This window comes from Xyrauchen texanus, chromosome 1 (assembly GCF_025860055.1).
Source record: "Xyrauchen texanus isolate HMW12.3.18 chromosome 1, RBS_HiC_50CHRs, whole genome shotgun sequence".
Lineage (NCBI taxonomy): Eukaryota > Metazoa > Chordata > Actinopteri > Cypriniformes > Catostomidae > Xyrauchen > Xyrauchen texanus.
The window spans coordinates 52,315,874-52,335,980 of NC_068276.1; the positions used below are offsets into that span (position 1 = coordinate 52,315,874).

Genomic DNA, 20,107 nt, shown 5'->3' on the forward strand with positions numbered 1-20,107 from the left:
GGAATGACCTTCCCAACTCAATCCGGGAAGCTAACTCACTCTCTATCTTCAAAAAACGGCTAAAAACACATCTTTTCCATAAGCACTTACCCGGTCACTAAAAAAAAAAAAAAAAAAATTATTTACATTTCTTGTTGCACTTAAATCTGTTTGGTGTACTATTCTGATGATAGTGAAACTTTGTAATATGGCACTTTTTGTACCACTGTCTCCCTAAGATGATTCGCTCTTGTTCTTCCTCTTTTGTAAGTCGCTTTGGATAAAAGCGTCTGCCAAATGAATAAATGTAAATGTAAATGTAAATGTGATGCTGCGGATGATGATGATGTCGTGTCTCTCGCTGCATCAGGTGAGTGGTCAGTTGATTACACTACCGCCCCCCTCCCCCAGCGAGGGCAAGGAGCATGTACACGCCACTGACAAGGAGATGTTTTGCGTCCTTTCAAGGGCAGTCGAAGAGCTCGACATCGAGTGGTCTCCTCCAGAGGAACCTACACAATCTCACCTTGATGAATGGTTCCTACAGCCCTGTTCTTCCCTGAAGTTCATGATGAACTGTCAAAATCCTGGCACACGCTATTCAGCACACCCCTGCATTTATCACATCCTCTCTAATGTGGATCATGGGGAAGAAATCAGCTGACTCAGAACCGCCAAATGTCGCCGGCGGGTCACTGGTAAAGAATACAGCATTCGCACGTGATGCTCACACTTTTTCCACAAGGGCTTTCCCACTCCAAAGCCCACACATGATACACAACTGCTTCCCAATGGTGAGTGGCACATTATATCTTGTAATGAATTACAAAGATTGCAAAAAGATTACAGCACTCGTTGCACATGCACGAGACACTCACACTTTTTCAATAAAGAGCTTTCCATCTTCAAAGCCTCACATTATGCACAACCACTTCCCAATAGTAAGCAGCGCATTATATCATGTTATAAACATACCAAATTGCCCTCTGTCCCATTAAGCGGTTGCGTGGCGAGCTCTTACTGGCATTACGACTGGGTGTACAAAATTAGTACAAATGGACTTGTACTAAATGCCTTACTAACATACTACTCTTACTGTTTCTGTAATACCTGTGTTTGGCAAAAAAACAATGTGAATAATATGCCACTGTGAACACAGCCATAAACTCAGCAGGGCTCGTGAATCAAAGTGATGCATGATGAGTGAATTAATCAGTCTTTTGAATCGGTCCTTCTCAATGAATTTGTCTAACATGCGGGCTGAATCATTTGAAGCTCTTTGTCATGCAGTAAAATAGTAACGGGATGCCTTAGAAAACAGAAAACAAAAATAACATTGAATAAAGTGAATATTTTCTTACAATTCAATGAAACAAAACCTGCAGCTGCATTCAATCCAGTGCCAATGCCAGTGATGTAGATCATGTGCAAGTGCGAGTGCAGTCTGTGAACGATTGTCTACTGTAGGAAAGATACTTTCGAAATAAAAGTGTATCAAATCACTTACATTACATGAAAGCGTTTGAAAGTTCCAAAACCAATACCATGTTTTTTGGACATGTTCTTTGGAGTAGCCTTCTATATAAATACCATGATATAGGCCTATATGATAAAATAACAAGGTTTTACCATATTGTACCATCACTGTACCAATGATACTGCCGCAGCAGGCTTTAAGAAAGGTATCTTTGATAAACTTCATCTTGTGCTGTGTAATGTGAAAAGGTGACAATATGTTTTTAGTCCATTCATTAATGCTACACAATATATTTAGGCTACTAAAGAAAATGTTGAAATTATGCTCCTAAAATAAAAAGAAATGAATGCTTTAGTGCTGTTTTTACAATTTGAATCCCCCTACAACATCATAGTACAATAGTATATTTCCTGTATCGCTGCTAAAAAATACATGTATAAGGTTTTGGAGGAATTTTGGACCATTCCTCCATACAAATCAGTTTAAGTTCATCAATATTTCTGGGCTGTCTTAATTGCACAGCCCTCCTCAGGTCATACCACAAGAGCTCAATAGAGTTAAGGTCAGGATTATAACTTTAACATTTCAAAACACCAGTCTTCTTTTTCAGCAATTCTTTTGTTGACTTAAGCGCTTGAGTGTAGCTACTTTAAGGGATAGTTCACTCAAAAGTGAAAATTCTCTCATCAATTCTCTCATACTATACCAGACGTGTATGATTTTCTTTTGCAGAACACAAATGAAGATGTTTAAAAGAAGATCTCAGCTCTGTAGGTCCATACAATGCAAATTAATGGTGGCCAGAACTCAGAAAGCCCAAAAATAACTTAAAAGAATTGATTAAAGTAATCAATATGACTTAAATCCATATATACAGTTAAAGTCAGAAGTTTATATACCCCTTAGCACAATTGATTTAAACTCAGTTTTTCACAATTCCTAACATTTAATTGTAGAAAACTTTCCCTGTCTTTATTTTTCCTGTCATTTGACATTTCCTGTCACTGACATTTCCTGTCTTTATTATTTTAAGTATGTGATATGTCAGAATAATAGTTGAGAGAATGATTTATTTCAGCTTTTATTTCTATCATCACATTCTCAGTGGATTGGAAGTTTACACTATTTATTAGTGTTTGGTAGTGTGGTGGTTACAAAAATATATAAAGAAAAAGAGAAAAGAAAAGAAATAATAATTAGTGTCATCAGAATATGATGTTGTCATTAAAAAAGAAATTGAATGTCATTAATTCATACTGTATGATTTTGGATGATGGTGATTGATATTCCTTGCCTAATGAACAATCGATTGTTTGATTGCTTTTGCCTTGGGACTTGTTCACCTGCTGGGGGAGGGAGCGTGCTGCTCAGACAATACAGAGACTCAGATGATGTTGCAGCAGCTCTGTGTCTTGTGTCTTTGTTCACTGTTCTATCTCCCCTTACCAGGCGGTGAGGGTACCACAGTAGCATTGCCATTAAATTGTTTATCTTGGGTGAAATATTTTGGGTAGCCTTCCACAAGCTTCTCACAATAAGCTGCAGGAATTTTGGCCCATTCCTCCAGACAGAACTGGTGTAACTGAGTCAGGATATTAGGCCTCCTTACTCGCATATGCTTTTTCAGTTCTGACCACACATTTTCTATCGTATTGAGGTCAGGGCTTTGTAATGGCCACTCCAATACCTTGACTTTGTTGTCCTTAAGCGATTTTGCCACAACTTGCTGCCTCCAGTCACCTTTATCCCTCTCGGGCATGATCAGCCTGATTAGGGGCCGGGTGTGCAGCATCACCCTCCGCCCTGCCATAAAATAGTTCACCCAAAAATTACAATTCTCATTATTTAATCATCCTCATGCCACCCCAGATGTGTATGACTTTCTTTCTTATGCTGAACTCAAATGAAGTGTAAGGGGGTTAAGATGGGCAAGGAGGAGGCAAGAACCCGCTTGTCAATATAAATAATAATTTAATGAAATCATAAACCAAAACACATAAACATAAACACACATGACGGACATGCCCGTAATTCTCTCTCTCTCAAACCGTTGTCACCGTCCGCCTTTATCCCTCACGCGCCCCATCAGGCCGATTCTCACCCTCCGCTCCACATGAAGATTTTTTGAAAATTGATCAGCTTTGTAGATCCATACAATAAAAGTGACAAAACAAAATCACATAAGTCAGCATAAAAGTAATCGTTAAGACTCCAGTGGTTAAATTAATGTCTTCAGAAGTGATGTGATAGGTGTGGATGAGAAACAGATCACACAGAGAATTACAGGCAGCTACCCTGTATGTGTTGTATTGTGTGTTTGTTGAAGTTAACATTAAATTTTATTTATGTCGTCAAGCCAGTTCTCGCCTCTTCTTTTTCCTTTTACCTTGTTAGACTCCCGCCCTCCACCCTGCCACATATCCCTTTAAGAGCTCTGGATGAATTTGTCAATAAGAAAAGAGGTTTGGAAACATTAGTTATCTAGTAATTATTACGGTGAAAACATGAAAATGTCCCACAAGGACATTATATATATAATGCTGAAATATAAATCAAAGCAAGATCATACTTTATTAATGCCTTCTTTTCATAGCTTTTGAAGTCCTGCATGGAATCTTATTTCAGTGTAGTTACAGATTTCAGGGTTGAAAGAATTTAGATAATTAGTTCTGTACAGCAGTATCACCGCTCTCTAAACGCAGAGTACGCAGCCTGTGAAGAGGACCAACCCTGGTCGCAGAACACACGCTGTGTCTGAAATCCACTATCCACTATATAGTGCACTATTTCGGGTGTCCATTTTATAGGAGTGTATAAATTATTAGTGAGCCACTCATTCCCTACTTTTGTTCACTCATTCTTACACACAATGCACTCGATGTACACTCGATGACGGTTAATTGCCCACAATCCACCACGGGGAAGATGTACGAGCTGGGAGTTTACTGCTTCCTTCACTCCTGCAATTATTTATTTCATGCTGAATGTATTGACATATATTTTGAAAAATCATTACTTGATTAAAATAACATATAGAGAGGCCATATAAACAGATACATTTTAAAATGTATTCTTTATTTGATAAAATGTGATTACTCTTTATATTAACATACAGTATATATTAAAAATGACTAACAGAATGAAGATTAATTGTATTAATATATAATTTAATAAGAATTACCAGTAAGACCCAAGTATTTTAAAAGTGCATATGTGATGCTGTTTCTGTGACAGTCCCAGAGCTCCGACACTCTGTGTATACGTCAGCGTCCGAATTCACTCACTCATTTTATTCACTCACTGCTGAGATACAGTGCACTAACTGTCATTCACAATATAGGAAATAGTGAATAAGTGAATCATTTTGGACACAACCACTGTCTTCGCCATAGGATCGCCTCGCGCCTGCACATTTTAAATCTTTTTTAAAGTGTGTACTTTTAACTCAAGTTAATTTCTAATGAAAATCTGAATCGGGTTTGTCTATGTATAAATGTGACTTAGAAGATCAGACCACATTTTATTTGTAATCAATGCAGAATTCCATGTAATTCCAAACTTTTACTTGCAACTGTGAATAAATTATTACAATATTAAAAATCAAAGCTATAAACAAATATTGCCATCATAGTACATTATTCTTATACTTTTCCAATCTATTTATCAGTATAATCATAATCTATTCTGCCATTTTTGTTCCAGAATCACTTTAAATTATTTGATTGTGGAGTACAAAGTCTCATCCTGTGCTTGGTCTGGAAAAACAGAGAAAAACAGTAATCTGTCAGTATAATAAATAAATTTGGAATGCATTTTTTACATTTGAAGACATCACAGGTTATAGAAAATACATATTGTTTGTAATGTTTTTGAGTTGGGGAAATCATTTTTGGAATAACAGGTACATTCTGGCTTATAAATCCATAAAGGTACAGTCCACCCAAAAATATAATATCTGTCATCATTTACTCACCTATTTTATTCCAAACCTGAATAACTTTCTTCTGAGGAACATTAAAGGAGATGTTAGGCAGTATGTTACATCCCTAACATTCTGCCTAACATCTTTTGTGTTGCACAGAAGAGAAAAAGCCATGCAGATTTGGAACAACATGTGTGAGAATTTCTTTTTTTCCTTTTGGGGTGAACGGTGCCTTTATATTACTATATTGAGTATACAGTGTTTCATCTCATTCTGCATCGTAGAAAACTCTCAAACAGCATTTTGTCTTTACCAGTGAGATTCTCCTTTGACTTTGACTCTGATATCAAAGTATATGTGTGATCAGCAATCTCCTTGCTTTGACCTGAGTATTGATTTAAAAAAATATATTTTATTATCTCTCCATTTATTAAAAATATATCCATCAACACCAATGCAACCACACACACACACACACACACACACACACACACAAAAAAAACAATTACATCCTGTAAAATATGAAAATGTCATGTATTACCAAGATGAACTATATTAGGGTCTCCAGCCAAGTAATATATGATGTCATTTTGCTTTTGTGGGGGAACTGCTGTAAGAGGAGATAAAGACTTTTGTAAATATGTTGTTGTTATTTATATAAGGCAATACGTTAGCTCATACAAAAAGAATATTGTGAAAACATTTACCAGGTTGTGCTGTAGAATCACCATCATCTACAGTCTCATATATATTCTCCTTCTTTTTGTTAGTAATGGCAGCTGGAAAAAACAGGGAAAAGCAGTACATGTTAGCATATAGATTATTTGTCATTATATTTATAAAACTTTTTTTTTAGCCCTGTAAATAAAACCTATTGCATCTTATACAAATGTCAGTTTGATAAGATGATACAATCAAAATTAGAGCTCTTTTTGAGAGGGTTTAGAGTTATATCTATGTATTTAGTTTGAAGAGGGAGTTAATAATCACATGAACTTCCTTTTCCATAAAACTAGTTAATAGATTCTCACCTTTCCTTTTGATACATGCCAGTATCAAGAGTATGAGGGCCACAAACACAACTCCACAGACTGCCACGATAACACCAATGGAACCTAGAAAATAATTCAGACATTTAGTTTTTTTGAGAGTTTAGTTTTAGATTAATTTTCAATTAGAAAACACATTCAAGACAGAATTAAACGTTTAATTGTCACTTTTTAAAACATACTTTAAAAATGTATCTGTAGAGGGAGAATATTTAGAAGATTTAATGAGATTTAATGAGCTCATTAATCCTCAGTCCTGCGATTACATTTGCAAAACAGGCAAAAACAAACTGTACATGGGATTTCCGAAACCTTTAAAACTGTCTGATTTAAAGACTTTGACTCTGTTATTTAATGTAACTGAAAACTGCAATATTTTAATTAACCTGGTGTTGTTGTCATAGTTCAACATTCTGTATATGCCTGAGCTTTTTTTGTCTGATATTTGTACACCATAACAGCACAAAGCCCAAGAAAATGTCTTCTAATCTAATTAGAACTGGAACAAACAGTCAAATGTACCTGTTGAGGGGAATTTTGGCTGGGTGTTTGATTGAGTGCTCGTGGATTCTTTGACACTGACACTTTGTGAACTCACTGTAGATTTGGGGATCACTAGAAGACAAAATAAGAAGGACAACATAGTTTCTGCACTGCTAAATATAAATGGACAGCCAAATGAAAAAATCATGAGCCATGTGACTATCCATAAAACATGTATTATGCTAATATTCATGCATTTAGAGCAGGGGTCGACAACCTTTTTAACATGGAGTGGCATTTTTTCTTTTCCTGGTCAATGGCTGTGCCAAACAAATCGCATGCATTTGATTTTCCAAATTTTGAGTCCACCCATATTTCTATTTTGCATTTTTTCTAATTAAATTGTTTATTTTTCATTACAAATTATATTATTTGCAAAACAGGCAAAAACAAACTGTACATGGGATTTCCAAAACCTTTAAAATTGTCAGAGAGACGTTTTCAAGAATCCTGATGATTCAACTGATTTAGCTATGTATGACAAACATACAAACAAAACTATTGCAAAACCTGATGGCTATTATGTAATCATGATCCTGTATGTGAGGTCACTTACTAGCACGTAAGCACCAGCAAGAGAGGAGCAGTCTATTTTACTCATTTTTTTTACGTTTTTCGCTCCTGCATTCCAGTCTACATCTTGGTGTAATCCTTCCTCATGATCACGCAGCATGTTTTCATCAGCTGAATGGGAAACTAAACACTGTAAAAGTGTGACGAGACTCGCGCTGCACATAGGCTACAAGCCAATCGCACATAACAAGTAGATCAACTATTTAGCACTTTTCAGTGAATCGCACCTGCAAAACCTTTATTTCCAGGTTTAATTTATTATATTAGCCATTCAGCTGATGAAAACACACTGCGTGATAATGAGGAAGGATTACATCAAGATGTAGACTGGAATGCAGATGCAGAATTTCTCTCTATATATTTAAATAAATAGTATATTCCTCTCTCGCTGTTGCTGGCGTACCAGTGATTACACCTCAGCGTGCCAATGCTGGTATTCATGCCATAGGTTGCCGACCCCTGATTTATAGTGACAATGTATATCTGATTTTCTACAATTTCTCTTACAAATTTACTCCAACAAATGATTTAGCACACAGTAAAAGGAAAATGAGGTATGCATTTAATTCTGTATACTGTAGGCTGGTGCCTATATGCTATTTTGCCTAATATTTGTACACCATAACAGCACAAAGCCCAAGAAAACTGTCTTCTAATCTGATTAGAACTGGAACAAACAGTGAAATGTACCTGTTGAGGTGAATTTTGGCTGGGTGTTAGGTTGAGTGCTCGTGGATTCTTTGACACGGCCACTTCGTGAACTCAATGTAGATTTGGGGGTCACTAGAAGACAAAAGAAGAATGACATCATTTTTGCACAGCTAAATGGACAGCCAAATTAAAACATCATGAGCCACGTGACTATCCATAAAACATGTCTGTGGCAGCGGGGGCATGGTCAAGCGCCCGTCCGGGAGAGAAAAGCGGTAAGGGCGCTTACACCTGAGCTAAATTAAGCCTAACACCTGTGTCTAATTGCAGTAGCGTGAGGAGAGCGGATAAAAGCCAGCAGCCACAGAGCTTCGCGAGAGAGAGAGCCCGACAACAAGGTCAAGAATACATGTGTGTCACAGACATATATACACACATAAATTAAGCTGAGAAAATAAAGCTTACCCCTTAAGCTGACGCCTGTTTCTGTCCCTTCCTTGGCCGGTTTCACACTGGTGCCGAAACCCGGGAATAGAAGGAACACCTTTTTTTTCCCAAGCTATGGAACAGAGTCGCCCCCATAGAGACCTCCCAGCTGGCGGAAGTCCTCCAGTCCCTCGCTACTCTCCATCAAGGCCACCAACAATCCCTGCTTGAGCTCCGGCAGGATCAAGATCAACGTTTTTTCGAGATCATGCGGGCTCAGGCAGAGGACCAACTCGCTATCCGGAGCCTCCTCAGCCAGGAGACTGCGTCGGCCCCAGCCGCGACCCCGGACACCCACGCTACGCTACCCCCGCCCACGTTACAGAAGATGGGGGCAGCAGATGATCCTGAGGCCTTCCTCGACTTGTTCGAGCAGACGGCAGAAATCTGGGGCTGGCCGCCCGAACAGTGGGCAGCCCGCCTAATTCCTCTCCAGTCCGGGGAAGCCCAACTCACGGCACAACAACTGCCGGCGACAAACCTCCTGGCTTACTCTGACCTGAAGAGGGCCATTCTGCAACGGGTCGGTCGGAGCCCGGAAGAGAATCGCCAGCTCTTCCGGAGCATGAAGCTAGAGAAGTCCGATCGCCCGTTCGCGTTTGCTCAACGGCTCCAGGACGCCTGTCGGCGGTGGCTGCTCGCGGGGGACCGCGACGTCGAGGGAGTCATCGATCAGGTGGTGCTGGAGCAATTCGCGCAACGGCTGCCCAGGAGAACGGCGGAGTGGGTCCAGTGCCACCGCCCGGCGTCGCTGGAGGCAGCTGTCCAGCTTGCGGAGGACCATTTGGCGGCGATCTCGAGGGCGGACGAGCCCTCTTCTTCTCTCTCTCTTTCCCCTTCCCTTGTGTCTGCCCCTGCCCTCTCCCCCTCCCCTATGTTCTCTCCCTCTGTTCTCTCCCCAGGGCCCGTTCCTACCCCGCGCAGGCGTGGAGGGTTCCAGAGACCAGCTTCCCGGCCTTGGGAGAATGTACCCTCCCATTCCCCGTCATTCAGCCGCTCTCCTCCTCAGGTGGGGGCGCCTGCCAGCACAAGTGCGGCCGCAACGCCTGGGCCGGCCTGTTGGAGGTGCGGAGACCCGGACCACTTCCGGGATCAGTGTCCGCTGATGGAGGTGGGGACGGTGGTGCGGGTCCCCGACGTCCCGCAGGCTGCCCCCTATCGGGCTGGAGCATACCGGATTCCGGTAAGGATCGGGGGGGGTATTTACCAAGCTTTGCTGGATACCGGCTGCAATCAGACCACCATCCACCAACGCTTGGTTCAACCTGGGGCTTTGGGTTTAGCTAAACTGGTGAGGGTGAGGTGTGTGCATGGGGATGTTCACAAGTATCCCATGGTGACTTTGGCGATTAAATTCAGGGGAAGAAACCATAGTGTGGAGGCCGCGGTTAGTTCCCGCCTCACGCATCCGCTAATCTTGGGTACTGATTGGCCGAGTTTTAAAGATATTTTAGAGGGTATTTGCGCGGATGGGTCCTGCATAAACAGGTGTGCGGTGTGCGATGCTTTGGCAGGGGAGGCGGAGCCGGGGCCGTTCTCGGCTGCTCTGAGTGACGAGGAAAGGGGCGAGGTGGCCACCCCTCCTCTCAGGGAATTCCCTGAGAGGGACTTCCCTCTGGAGCAGTTGCGGGACGAAACCCTTAAACATGCTCTTGACCAAGTGAGAGTAATTGATGGTCAACAGCTTCGGCCGGGCATCGGCATTTCATACCCTTATTTTGCCTCGATTAAAGATCGGCTATATAGAGTGACGCAGGACGCTCAAACAAACGAGGAAGTGACACAATTATTGATTCCACGGAGCCGCCGGGAAATGGTTTTCCAGGCGGCTCACTATAATCCTATGGCCGGTCACCTAGGGGAACGAAAAACACTTCTCCGTCTAATAGCCCGTTTTTATTGGCCGGGCATTGGCGGTGACGTCCGCAGGTGGTGTGCGGCGTGCCGTGAATGTCAGCTGGTAAACCCTCCGGCCACCCCAAAAGCGCCGTTGCGCCCTCTACCTTTGATCGAGGTCCCCTTCGAAAGAATTGGGATGAACCTCGTCGGGCCATTAGAACGGACAGCACGCGGGCATCACTTCGTGTTAGTCCTAGTGGATTACGCGACGCAATATCCGGAAGCAGTGCCTCTGAGCAACATCTCCGCACATAGTGTTGCAGGGGCACTCTTCAAGATAATCTACCGGGTGGGGATTCCGAAAGAAATCCTCACCGATCAAGGCACGACTTTTATGTCACGAACACTCCGCGAACTTTACGAGCTCTTGGGCATTAAATCGATTCGCACTAGCGTTTACCATCCGCAGACTGATGGCCTAGTGGAACGGTTTAATAAAACGCTCATGAACATGATTCGTAAATTTGTACACGATGACGCTAGAAATTGGGATAAGTGGCTGGACCCCCTGTTGTTTGCAGTACGAGAGGTCCCACAAGCCTCCACAGGGTTCTCCCTGTTTGAGCTGCTGTACGGGCGACGCCCACGCGGGGTCCTCGACGTCATCCGCGAAGCTTGGGAGGAGGGACCTTCTAATAGCAAAAATGAAATTCAGTACGTTCTTGATCTTAGAGCAAAACTCCACACACTGGGGCGACTAACACAGGAGAATTTGCTCCAAGCTCAAGAACGCCAACGCCGGCTGTATGACAGGGGTGCTCGGCTACGGAAATTTGCACCGGGAGATAAGGTACTTGTATTGCTCCCAACATCGAGCTCTAAATTACTCGCCAAGTGGCAAGGACCCTTTGAGGTCACACGACGAGTTGGGGATCTCGATTATGAGGTTAAACGTACCGATAGAGGGGGCGCGCGGCAAATATATCACCTCAACCTCCTGAAATTGTGGAGAGAAGAGGCGGCCTCTGTGACGTTGGCCACGGTAGTTCCGGAGAGGGCGGAGCTCGGACCGGAGGTAAACAAAGCTCGCAATCTCAACACCCCGGTTACTTGTGGAGACCACCTCTCACCGCGTCAACTCACAGAGGTTTCCGATTTACAAATGGAATTTGCAGACGTGTTTTCTCCTCTACCGGGCCGTACAAACGTCATACAGCACCACATCGAGACCGAACCGGGCGTGGTGGTACGTAGCCGCCCCTATCGCTTACCCGAACATAAAAAGAAAATAGTTCGGGAGGAATTAGATGCGATGCTTGGTATGGGCGTAATAGAGAAATCCCACAGTGATTGGTCCAGCCCGGTTGTTCTTGTTCCGAAGCGCGACGGGTCTGTTCGGTTCTGTGTGGATTACAGAAAAGTCAACGCGGTGTCTAAATTTGACGCGTACCCAATGCCCCGTGTTGATGAACTGCTCGATCGGTTAGGTACTGCTCGATTTTATTCGACCTTGGATTTAACAAAGGGTTATTGGCAGATCCCCTTGACACCAATGTCCCGTGAGAAAACAGCCTTCACGACGCCGTTTGGATTACACCAATTTGTGACGCTTCCTTTCGGTTTGTTTGGGGCCCCGGCCACATTTCAGCGACTCATGGATCGGATCCTCAGACCTCACACCGCGTATGCCGCTGCCTATTTAGATGATATTATCATTTATAGCAATGATTGGCAGCGGCACATGCAACATCTGAGGGCCGTCCTGAGATCGCTGCGGCGGGCGGGGCTCACAGCAAACCCTAAGAAGTGCGCGATTGGGCGTGTGGAGGTACGGTATCTGGGGTTCCACTTGGGTCATGGCCAGGTGCGTCCCCAAATTGATAAGACAGCGGCGATTGCGACTTGCCCTAGACCCAAGACCAAAAAGGGGGTGAGGCAGTTCCTGGGGCTGGCTAGCTATTACAGACGGTTTGTGCCTAATTATTCGGATGTCACCAGCCCGCTGACTGACCTCACTAAAAAGGGGGCTCCAGATCCGGTCCAATGGTCGGAGCAGTGCCAACAGGCGTTTACACAGATTAAAGCTGCACTTTGTGGGGGGCCGCTTTTGCATACACCTAAATTCTCCCTCCCCTTTGTATTACACAAGAACGCTTCAGACAGAGGGCTGGGGGCCGTACTCTCGCAGGTGGTGGAGGTAGAGGAGCGCCCGGTGCTGTACATTAGCCGGAAGCTCTCCTTGAGCGAGACCAAGTACAGCACCGTAGAGAAGGAGTGTCTGGCCATCAAGTGGGCGGTCCTCACCCTCCGTTACTACCTGCTGGGGCGGGCCTTCACCCTCTGCTTGGATCATGCCCCACTGCAGTGGCTCCACCGCATGAAAGATACTAACGCCCGGATCACCCGTTGGTATCTGGCACTCCAGCCTTTTAAGTTCAAGGTGGTCCACAGACCGGGGGTGCAGATGGCTGCCGCTGACTTCCTCTCCAGAAATGGGGGGGGGGGTGGTAGGCAGGCCGGATGACGCCCCGGCCTGAGTCGGGCGGTGGGGGTATGTGGCAGCGGGGGCATGGTCAAGCGCCCGTCCAGGAGAGAAAAGCGGTAAGGGCGCTTACACCCGAGCTAAATTAAGCCTAACACCTGTGTCTAATTGCAGTAGCGTGAGGAGAGTGGATAAAAGCCAGCAGCCACAGAGCTTCGCGAGAGAGAGAGCCCGACAACAAGGCCAAGAATACATGTGTGTCACAAACATATATACACACATAAATTAAGCTGAGAAAATAAAGCTTACCCCTTAAGCTGACGCCTGTTTCCGTCCCTTCCTTGGTCCGTTTCACAATGTCATTATGCTAATATTCATTCATTTAGAGTGACAATGTCTCTCTGATATTCTACAATTTCTCTTACAAATTTACTCCAACAAATGATTTAGCACACAGTAAAAGGAAAATGAGGTATGCACCAGCAAGAGAGGAGCAGTCTATTTTACTCATTTTTCTTGTTTTTCGCTCCTGCATTCCAGTCTACATCTTGGTGTAATCCTTCCTCATGATCACGCAGCATGTTTTCATCAGCTGAATAGGAAACTAAACACTATAAAAGTGTGACGAGACTCGCGCTGCACATAGGCTACAAGCCATTCGAGCATAACAAGTAGATCAACTATTTAGCACTTTTCAGTGAATCGCACCTTCAAAAACTTTATTTCCAGGTTTAATTTATTATAATAGCCATTCAGCTGATGAAAACACACTGCGTGATAATGAGGAAGGATTACATCAAGATGTAGACTGGAATGCAGATGCAGAATTTCTCTCTATATATTTAAATAAATAGTATATTCCTCTCTCGCTGTTGCTGGCGTACCAGTGATTACGCCTCAGCGTGCCAATGCTGGTATTCATGCCATAGATTGCCGACCCCTGATTTATAGTGACAATGTATATCTGATTTTCTACAATTTCTCTTACAAATTTACTCCAACAAATGATTTAGTACACAGTAGAAGGAAATTGTGGTATGCATTTAATTCTGTATACTGTAGGCTGGTGCCTATGTGCTATTTTGCCTAATATTTGTACACCATTATAGCACAAAGCCCAAGAAAACTGTCTTCTAATCTGATTAGAACTGGAACAAACAGTCAAATGTACCTGTTGAGGTGAATTTTGGGTGGGGGTTAGATTGAGTGCTCGTGGATTCTTTGACATGGCCACTTTGTGAACTCACTGTAGATTTGGGGGTCACTAGAAGACAAAAGAAGAATGACATCATTTTTGCACAGCTAAATGGACAGCCAAATTAAAACATCATGAGCCACATGACTATCCACAAAACATGTCATTATGCTAATATTCATTCATTCATTTTGAAGCACATGTAAATAATATTACCCTGTCTGCTTATTTCCACTTGCGCAACATAAATCGCCTTCGCCCCTCCCTCTCAATTCACAGCACTACCACTCTCGTACATGCTCTGGTCACGTCCCGCTTGGATTATTGTAATTCCCTTTTATTTGGTCTACCACAAAAACTTCAGTATAAATTACAGCTGGTACAAAACTCGGCTGCACAGATTATTTCACAAACTTCTAACTCTGCCCATATAACTCCTATTCTTGAACAACTTCACTGGCTCCCTGTTAAACTTCGTATTGATTACAAGATTCTGTTATTGACCTTCAAGGCTCTTCATAGCCTAGAACCTTCCTATCTTCTAGATCTTATTCATATATATTCTCCTACCCGCACTCTTAGATCCTTTTCCTCTCTCTCTCTTGTGATACCTTCTGTTCGTCTGACTTCTATGGGGTCCAGATCCTTTAGCAGTGCTGCTCCGACTCTGGAACTTTTTACCGCCAGATATCCGTAATTGTGATCATCTTTCCACTTTCAAGTCCCTCCTCAAAACCCACCTTTTTAAATTAGGTTACTACAAATAACTCTTTTTTATGACTGTATATATTCCTATGATAATGCTAATTTTATATGTGATTTTAGGTTTTTAACTTTTCTTATTGTAAAATTGATTATGTCTGTAAAGTGTCCTTGAGAGTCTTGAAAGGCGCTTATAAAGAAAAGTTATTATTTAGAGCAACAATGTCGCTCTGATATTCTACAATTTCTCTTACAAATTTACTCCAACAAATGATTTAGTACACAGTAAAAGGAAATTGTGGTATGCATTTAATTCTGTATACTGTAGGCTGGTGCCTATGTGCTATTTTGCCTAATATTTGTACACCATTATAGCACAAAGCCCAAGAAAACTGTCTTCTAATCTGATTAGAACTGGAACAAACAGTCAAATGTACCTGTTGAGGTGAATTTTGGGTGGGTGTGAGATTGAGTGCTCGTGGATTCTTTGACACTGACACTTTGTGAACTCACTGTAGATTTGGGGATCACTAGAAGACAAAAGAAGGACAACATTGTTTTTGCACTGCTAAATATAAATGGACAGCCAAATGAAAAAATCATGAGCCATGTGACTATCCATAAAACATGTATTATGCTAATATTCATGCATTTAGAGAAGGGGTCGACAACCTTTTTAACATGGAGTGGCATTTTTTCTTTTCCTGGTCAATGGCTGTGCCAAACAAATCGCATGCATTTGATTTTCCAAAGTTTGAGTCCACACATATTTCTATTTTGCATTTATTCTAATTAAATTGTTTATTTTTCATTACAAATTATATTATCAGCATAACAGTTTGAGTGAAATGTGTGTGCAAAACCTGATGATTATGATGTAATCATGATCCTGTATGTGAGGGTACTTAGCACGTAAGCACCTGCAAGAGAGGAGCAGTCTATTTTACTCATTTTTTACGTTTTTCACTCCTGCATTCCAGTCTACATCTTTGTGTAATCCTTCCTCATGATCACGCAGCATGTTTTCATCAGCTGAATGGGAAACTAAACACTGTAAAAGTGTGACGAGACTCGCGCTGCACATTGGCTACAAGCCATTTGCGCGTAACAAGTAGATCAACTATTTAGCACTTTTCAGTGAATCGCACCTGCAAAACCTTTATTTCCAGGTTTAATTTATTATAATTGCCAGCTGATGAAAACACACTGCGTGATAGTGAGGAAGGATTACATCAAGATGTAGACTGGAATGCAGGGGCAGAATTTCTCTATATATATTTAAATAAATAGTATATTCCTCTCTCGCTGTTGCTGGCGTACCAGTGATTACACCTCAGCGTGCCAATGCTGGCATTCATGCCATAGGTTGCCGACCCCTGATTTATAGTGACAATGTATATCTGATTTTCTACAATTTATCTTACAAATGTACTCCAACAAAAGATCTAGCATACAGTAAAATGAAAATGTGGTATGCATTTAACTCTGTATACTGTAGGCTGTTGTGATGCATGTTCTGTTTTGCCCGATACTTTAACACCAAAGAAGCAAAAAGCCCCAAATCTTCTACTCTAATTAGATGTATGTACCTGTCGAGGGGAATTGTGGGTGTAGGCAATAAAACTAACTAACGTGACCAGTCTGAACTAATGCAATGCTCATTTTTTGTCCTTTAAATATGTCTGTTTAGATTATTTTTATAAATAAGATCTCTAAGCAGATGAGACTTCAGTTAAATAATAAACAGATTAAAATCTGTATTAGGTAAGACCTGCTGAGTATTGAGTATTAAATGAGATATTCATTTATTCATTAATAAAAAGATAAATTACACAAGCACAGAAAACCAATTGACTAGGAACTAAAAACTCCTGCTCACCCATTAATGCTTAGTTTTATTAAACACAACAAGGTAAAAAATACGTACGTTTGCAGTAAAAACGTCAAAGCTATTGACTTTTGTATAAAATATTATTGCATATTTATAGCAGTATAAAGTACATATTTTTCAGTAAATATGACATTTTATGAATTATGTGGAACATATGAACACTCACCTGATGCTGTTACTATCAGATTCACAGTAATATTATTACAGTAGTAAATTCCAGAATCTGAGAGTGAAACTTTATTTATGTGTAGTGAGAGATCACTCAATACACTATAACGGTTGTGTGGATCATCAATGTATTTCACTATCTCTCCATTTTCTTCTTTAGTGAGAATAGTCTGTCTTTGTCCATCTCTGGCTTTACTCCATACCACTTTCCCCTTGTGTTCACAGTAGAGGAATGCATCACTTCCCTCAGCGACACTCTGATTGAATATTTCTGTCAAAACAAACAAAGTTAAACAGTTTAAATTCTGTTTCTACACTACAGTATTATTCTGATCTCTGACTGAAACATTGTCCAGCTGAATTAGTTACGTTCATTTTTATTTAAGAACAGAAATAGAAATTAAAAAATAAAACATTCCTAAACTCAAGCATTTTTTTTCTACAAAATACTTTTGCTTTAAAATTGTTACTTTTAAAACCATTCATGAATGATTTGAATGAAAAATGAAACATGTATTATCACTCTGTTCTGTAAATGCAGTACAGAAGGTGTTTGCTGAAGAGCTAGACTATTAAACAATGTCAAAAAATTACAGTTTTTGTCTGTCAATCTGTGCAGTCATACCATACACACTTAAATCTTAAAACTTTAGACAAAGATAATGATACTACTCACCACTCTGAGCTGATTGTGTGTTCCAGTAGAGCAGAAGAAACATGAAGACAATTTGCTTCATGTCTTCTGTCAGTGACACAATGAGATGAGCCTCTTCTGATGAGCCTCTTCAAGTTTTAAGGTCTCACTTCACATTAAACTTTACCACAGACAGATGGATGAACAGAATGTATTTTCTTCATAGGTACTGTCTTCTTAGAGGTATGGACACACTGATTTTTCATGTACTACATGAACACAGCTGATTCTATTATGAAATGAAACAGGAAGAGAAGTGTTTGGTTTATGGTTTTGGATTCTTCTGTGTCTTAGTCAGAGTGTCTGTTCTTGTGGTTTTTTTAGTGCAAAGCAGAAATAGAAGAGAGTGAATGTCTGTGAAATCTGCAGTGAGGTCTACACAAACTGGCTCAAACACACTCACTATGGTCACACACATACACTCATGCAAACACACTCTATTTTTCCATTTGCATTTAGTATGTTGAGTTTGATCAAAAGGTAAGTTTAACTGCTCACTCATACACCGATCAGTCACAACATTAAAACCACCTGCCTAATTTTGTGTAGGTCCCCCTAATGCCGCCAGAACAGCTTTGACCCATCGAGGCATGGACTCCACAAGACTTCTAAAGCTGTCCTGTGGCACAAAGACATTAGCAGCAGATCCGTTAAGTCATGTAAGTTGCTAGGTAAGGCCTCCATGGATCAGACTTGTTGGTCCAGCACATCCCATATATATGCTCAGTCGGAATGAGATCTGGGGCATTTGGATGAAAAGTCAACACCTTGAACTCTTTGTCATGTTCCTCAAACCATTCCTGAAAATGTTTTGCAGTGTGGCAGGGCGCATTATCCAGATGAAAGAGGCCACTGCATCAGGGAATACCACTGCAATGAAGGGGGCTACATGGTCTGCAACAATCTTTAGGTAGTTGGTATGTGTCAAAGTAACATCCACATGAATGGCAGGACCCAATGTTTCCCAGCAGAGCATCACACTGCCTCCGTCGGCCGGCCTGCCTGCCTGCCTGCCTGCCTTCTTCCCATAGTGCATCCTGCTGCCATCTGTTCCCCAGGTAAATGACGCACACGCACCTGGCCGTTCACATGGTCTAAAAGAAAACTTGATTTATCAGACCAGGCCACCTTCTTCCATCACTCCATGGTCCAGTTCTGACACTCACATGCCCATTGTAGGTGCTTTCGGCTGTGTACATGGGTCAGCATGGGCACTCTGACGCAGCAAGCTACGATGCACTGTATGTTCTGACACCTTTCTTTCATGGCTTACATGAAGTTTTTCAGCTATTTCACAAATGCTACAGTATCTCTTCTTTGGGATCGGACCAGATGGGCTAGCCTTCACTTCCCATGAACATCAATGAGCCTTGGGCACCCATGACCCTGTCGCCGGTTCACCAGTTGCCCTTTCTTGGACCACTTGGTAGGTATTAACCACTGCATACCGGGAACACCCCACAAGACCTGCTGTTTTAGAGATGCTCTGACCCAGTTGTCTAGCCATCACAATTTGGACCTTGTCAAAGTCACTCAGATCCTTACACTTGCCCGTTTTCCAGCTTCCAACACATGAAATTCAAGAACTGACTGTTCACTTGCTACCTAATATATCCCACCCCTTGACGGGTGCCATTGTAATGAGATAATAAATGTTATTCACTTCACCTGTCAGTGGTTTTAATGTTGTGGCTGATCAGTGTATAATCTTAATAATAATATGTGACGCTTTTATTCCGCAATACACATTCTGTTCTCTGATTGGTTTGAAACCAATAACCTGTGATCATTGTTTTGCTGCTTTATGATGAATAATCTTAAATTTTAATCATGAAATGTAAGTGTAAAACACTTGTCTTAGTAGGTTTATACAAGACTTGCAGAAACTCCTTAATTTAAAGCTGAACCCACCAAAAACATCGCAATCTATGATTTTTTGAAGTCTCATGGGTGCCGCCTAGTGGATGACATAGCACGAAACAGATTCGTGTCCTGCAGCGTGACGTCCCATCTAAAACATTTAAAAATTACAAATATATGTGCAGTTTTATAACTGATTAATTGATTATAACTAATTAATTGAGAGACTCCATAGAATTTGTAAATTAAAAATGTATTTGTCACATATACGGGCTGTTTAAGTGGACAGCAAAAAGATAACTGCAAATAGTGAAAACGTTTTTTATTATATTATTATTATTTTAGTTTACACTGTATAGTTAGTTTACAGTTGTAAACAGCTACAGAATATAAAATATAATATTACCCTTATACATTCATATAAATTCACATTTTTATCAATTTATCAATATTGGAAAATTATATAATTTTTAACGCAAATTTTACAATCATGTTAAAAAAAAAAAAAAGTCTTCATAAATTTAAGATTTTTATATTCCGTTCTGTCATTATTTTCCTTGGAATAATATACTGTATAAACCTAAATGTCAAGAATT

General features: G+C 41.3%; 1 protein-coding gene across 5 annotated transcripts in view; it reads right to left on the reverse strand.

Moving 5' to 3' along the window:
* The window catches only part of LOC127650537 (uncharacterized), a 49,380-nt gene extending 31,511 nt beyond the window's left edge, over positions 1-17,869 (reverse strand). Inside the window, exons 1-10 of one of the 5 annotated variants that reach the window (XM_052136017.1) lie at positions 17,634-17,869; positions 16,956-17,228; positions 14,173-14,265; positions 8,234-8,326; positions 6,950-7,042; positions 6,410-6,493; positions 6,086-6,157; positions 5,920-5,985; positions 5,692-5,763; positions 4,501-5,211 (exon numbers count right to left, since the gene is read on the reverse strand). In XM_052136017.1, coding sequence (XP_051991977.1) covers positions 5,171-5,211; positions 5,692-5,763; positions 5,920-5,985; positions 6,086-6,157; positions 6,410-6,493; positions 6,950-7,042; positions 8,234-8,326; positions 14,173-14,265; positions 16,956-17,228; positions 17,634-17,694 — 948 coding nt within the window. In that variant the 5' untranslated portion in view covers positions 17,695-17,869 and the 3' untranslated portion in view covers positions 4,501-5,170. Of the gene's footprint in view, positions 1-4,500; positions 5,212-5,691; positions 5,764-5,919; positions 5,989-6,085; positions 6,158-6,409; positions 6,494-6,949; positions 7,043-8,233; positions 8,327-14,172; positions 14,266-16,955; positions 17,229-17,633 lie in introns of those variants that run through there. The other 4 variants (XM_052136008.1, XM_052136025.1, XM_052136039.1 and 1 more) reach the window with 4 other exon arrangements.
* Between the last annotated feature and the right edge of the window lie 2,238 nt (positions 17,870-20,107).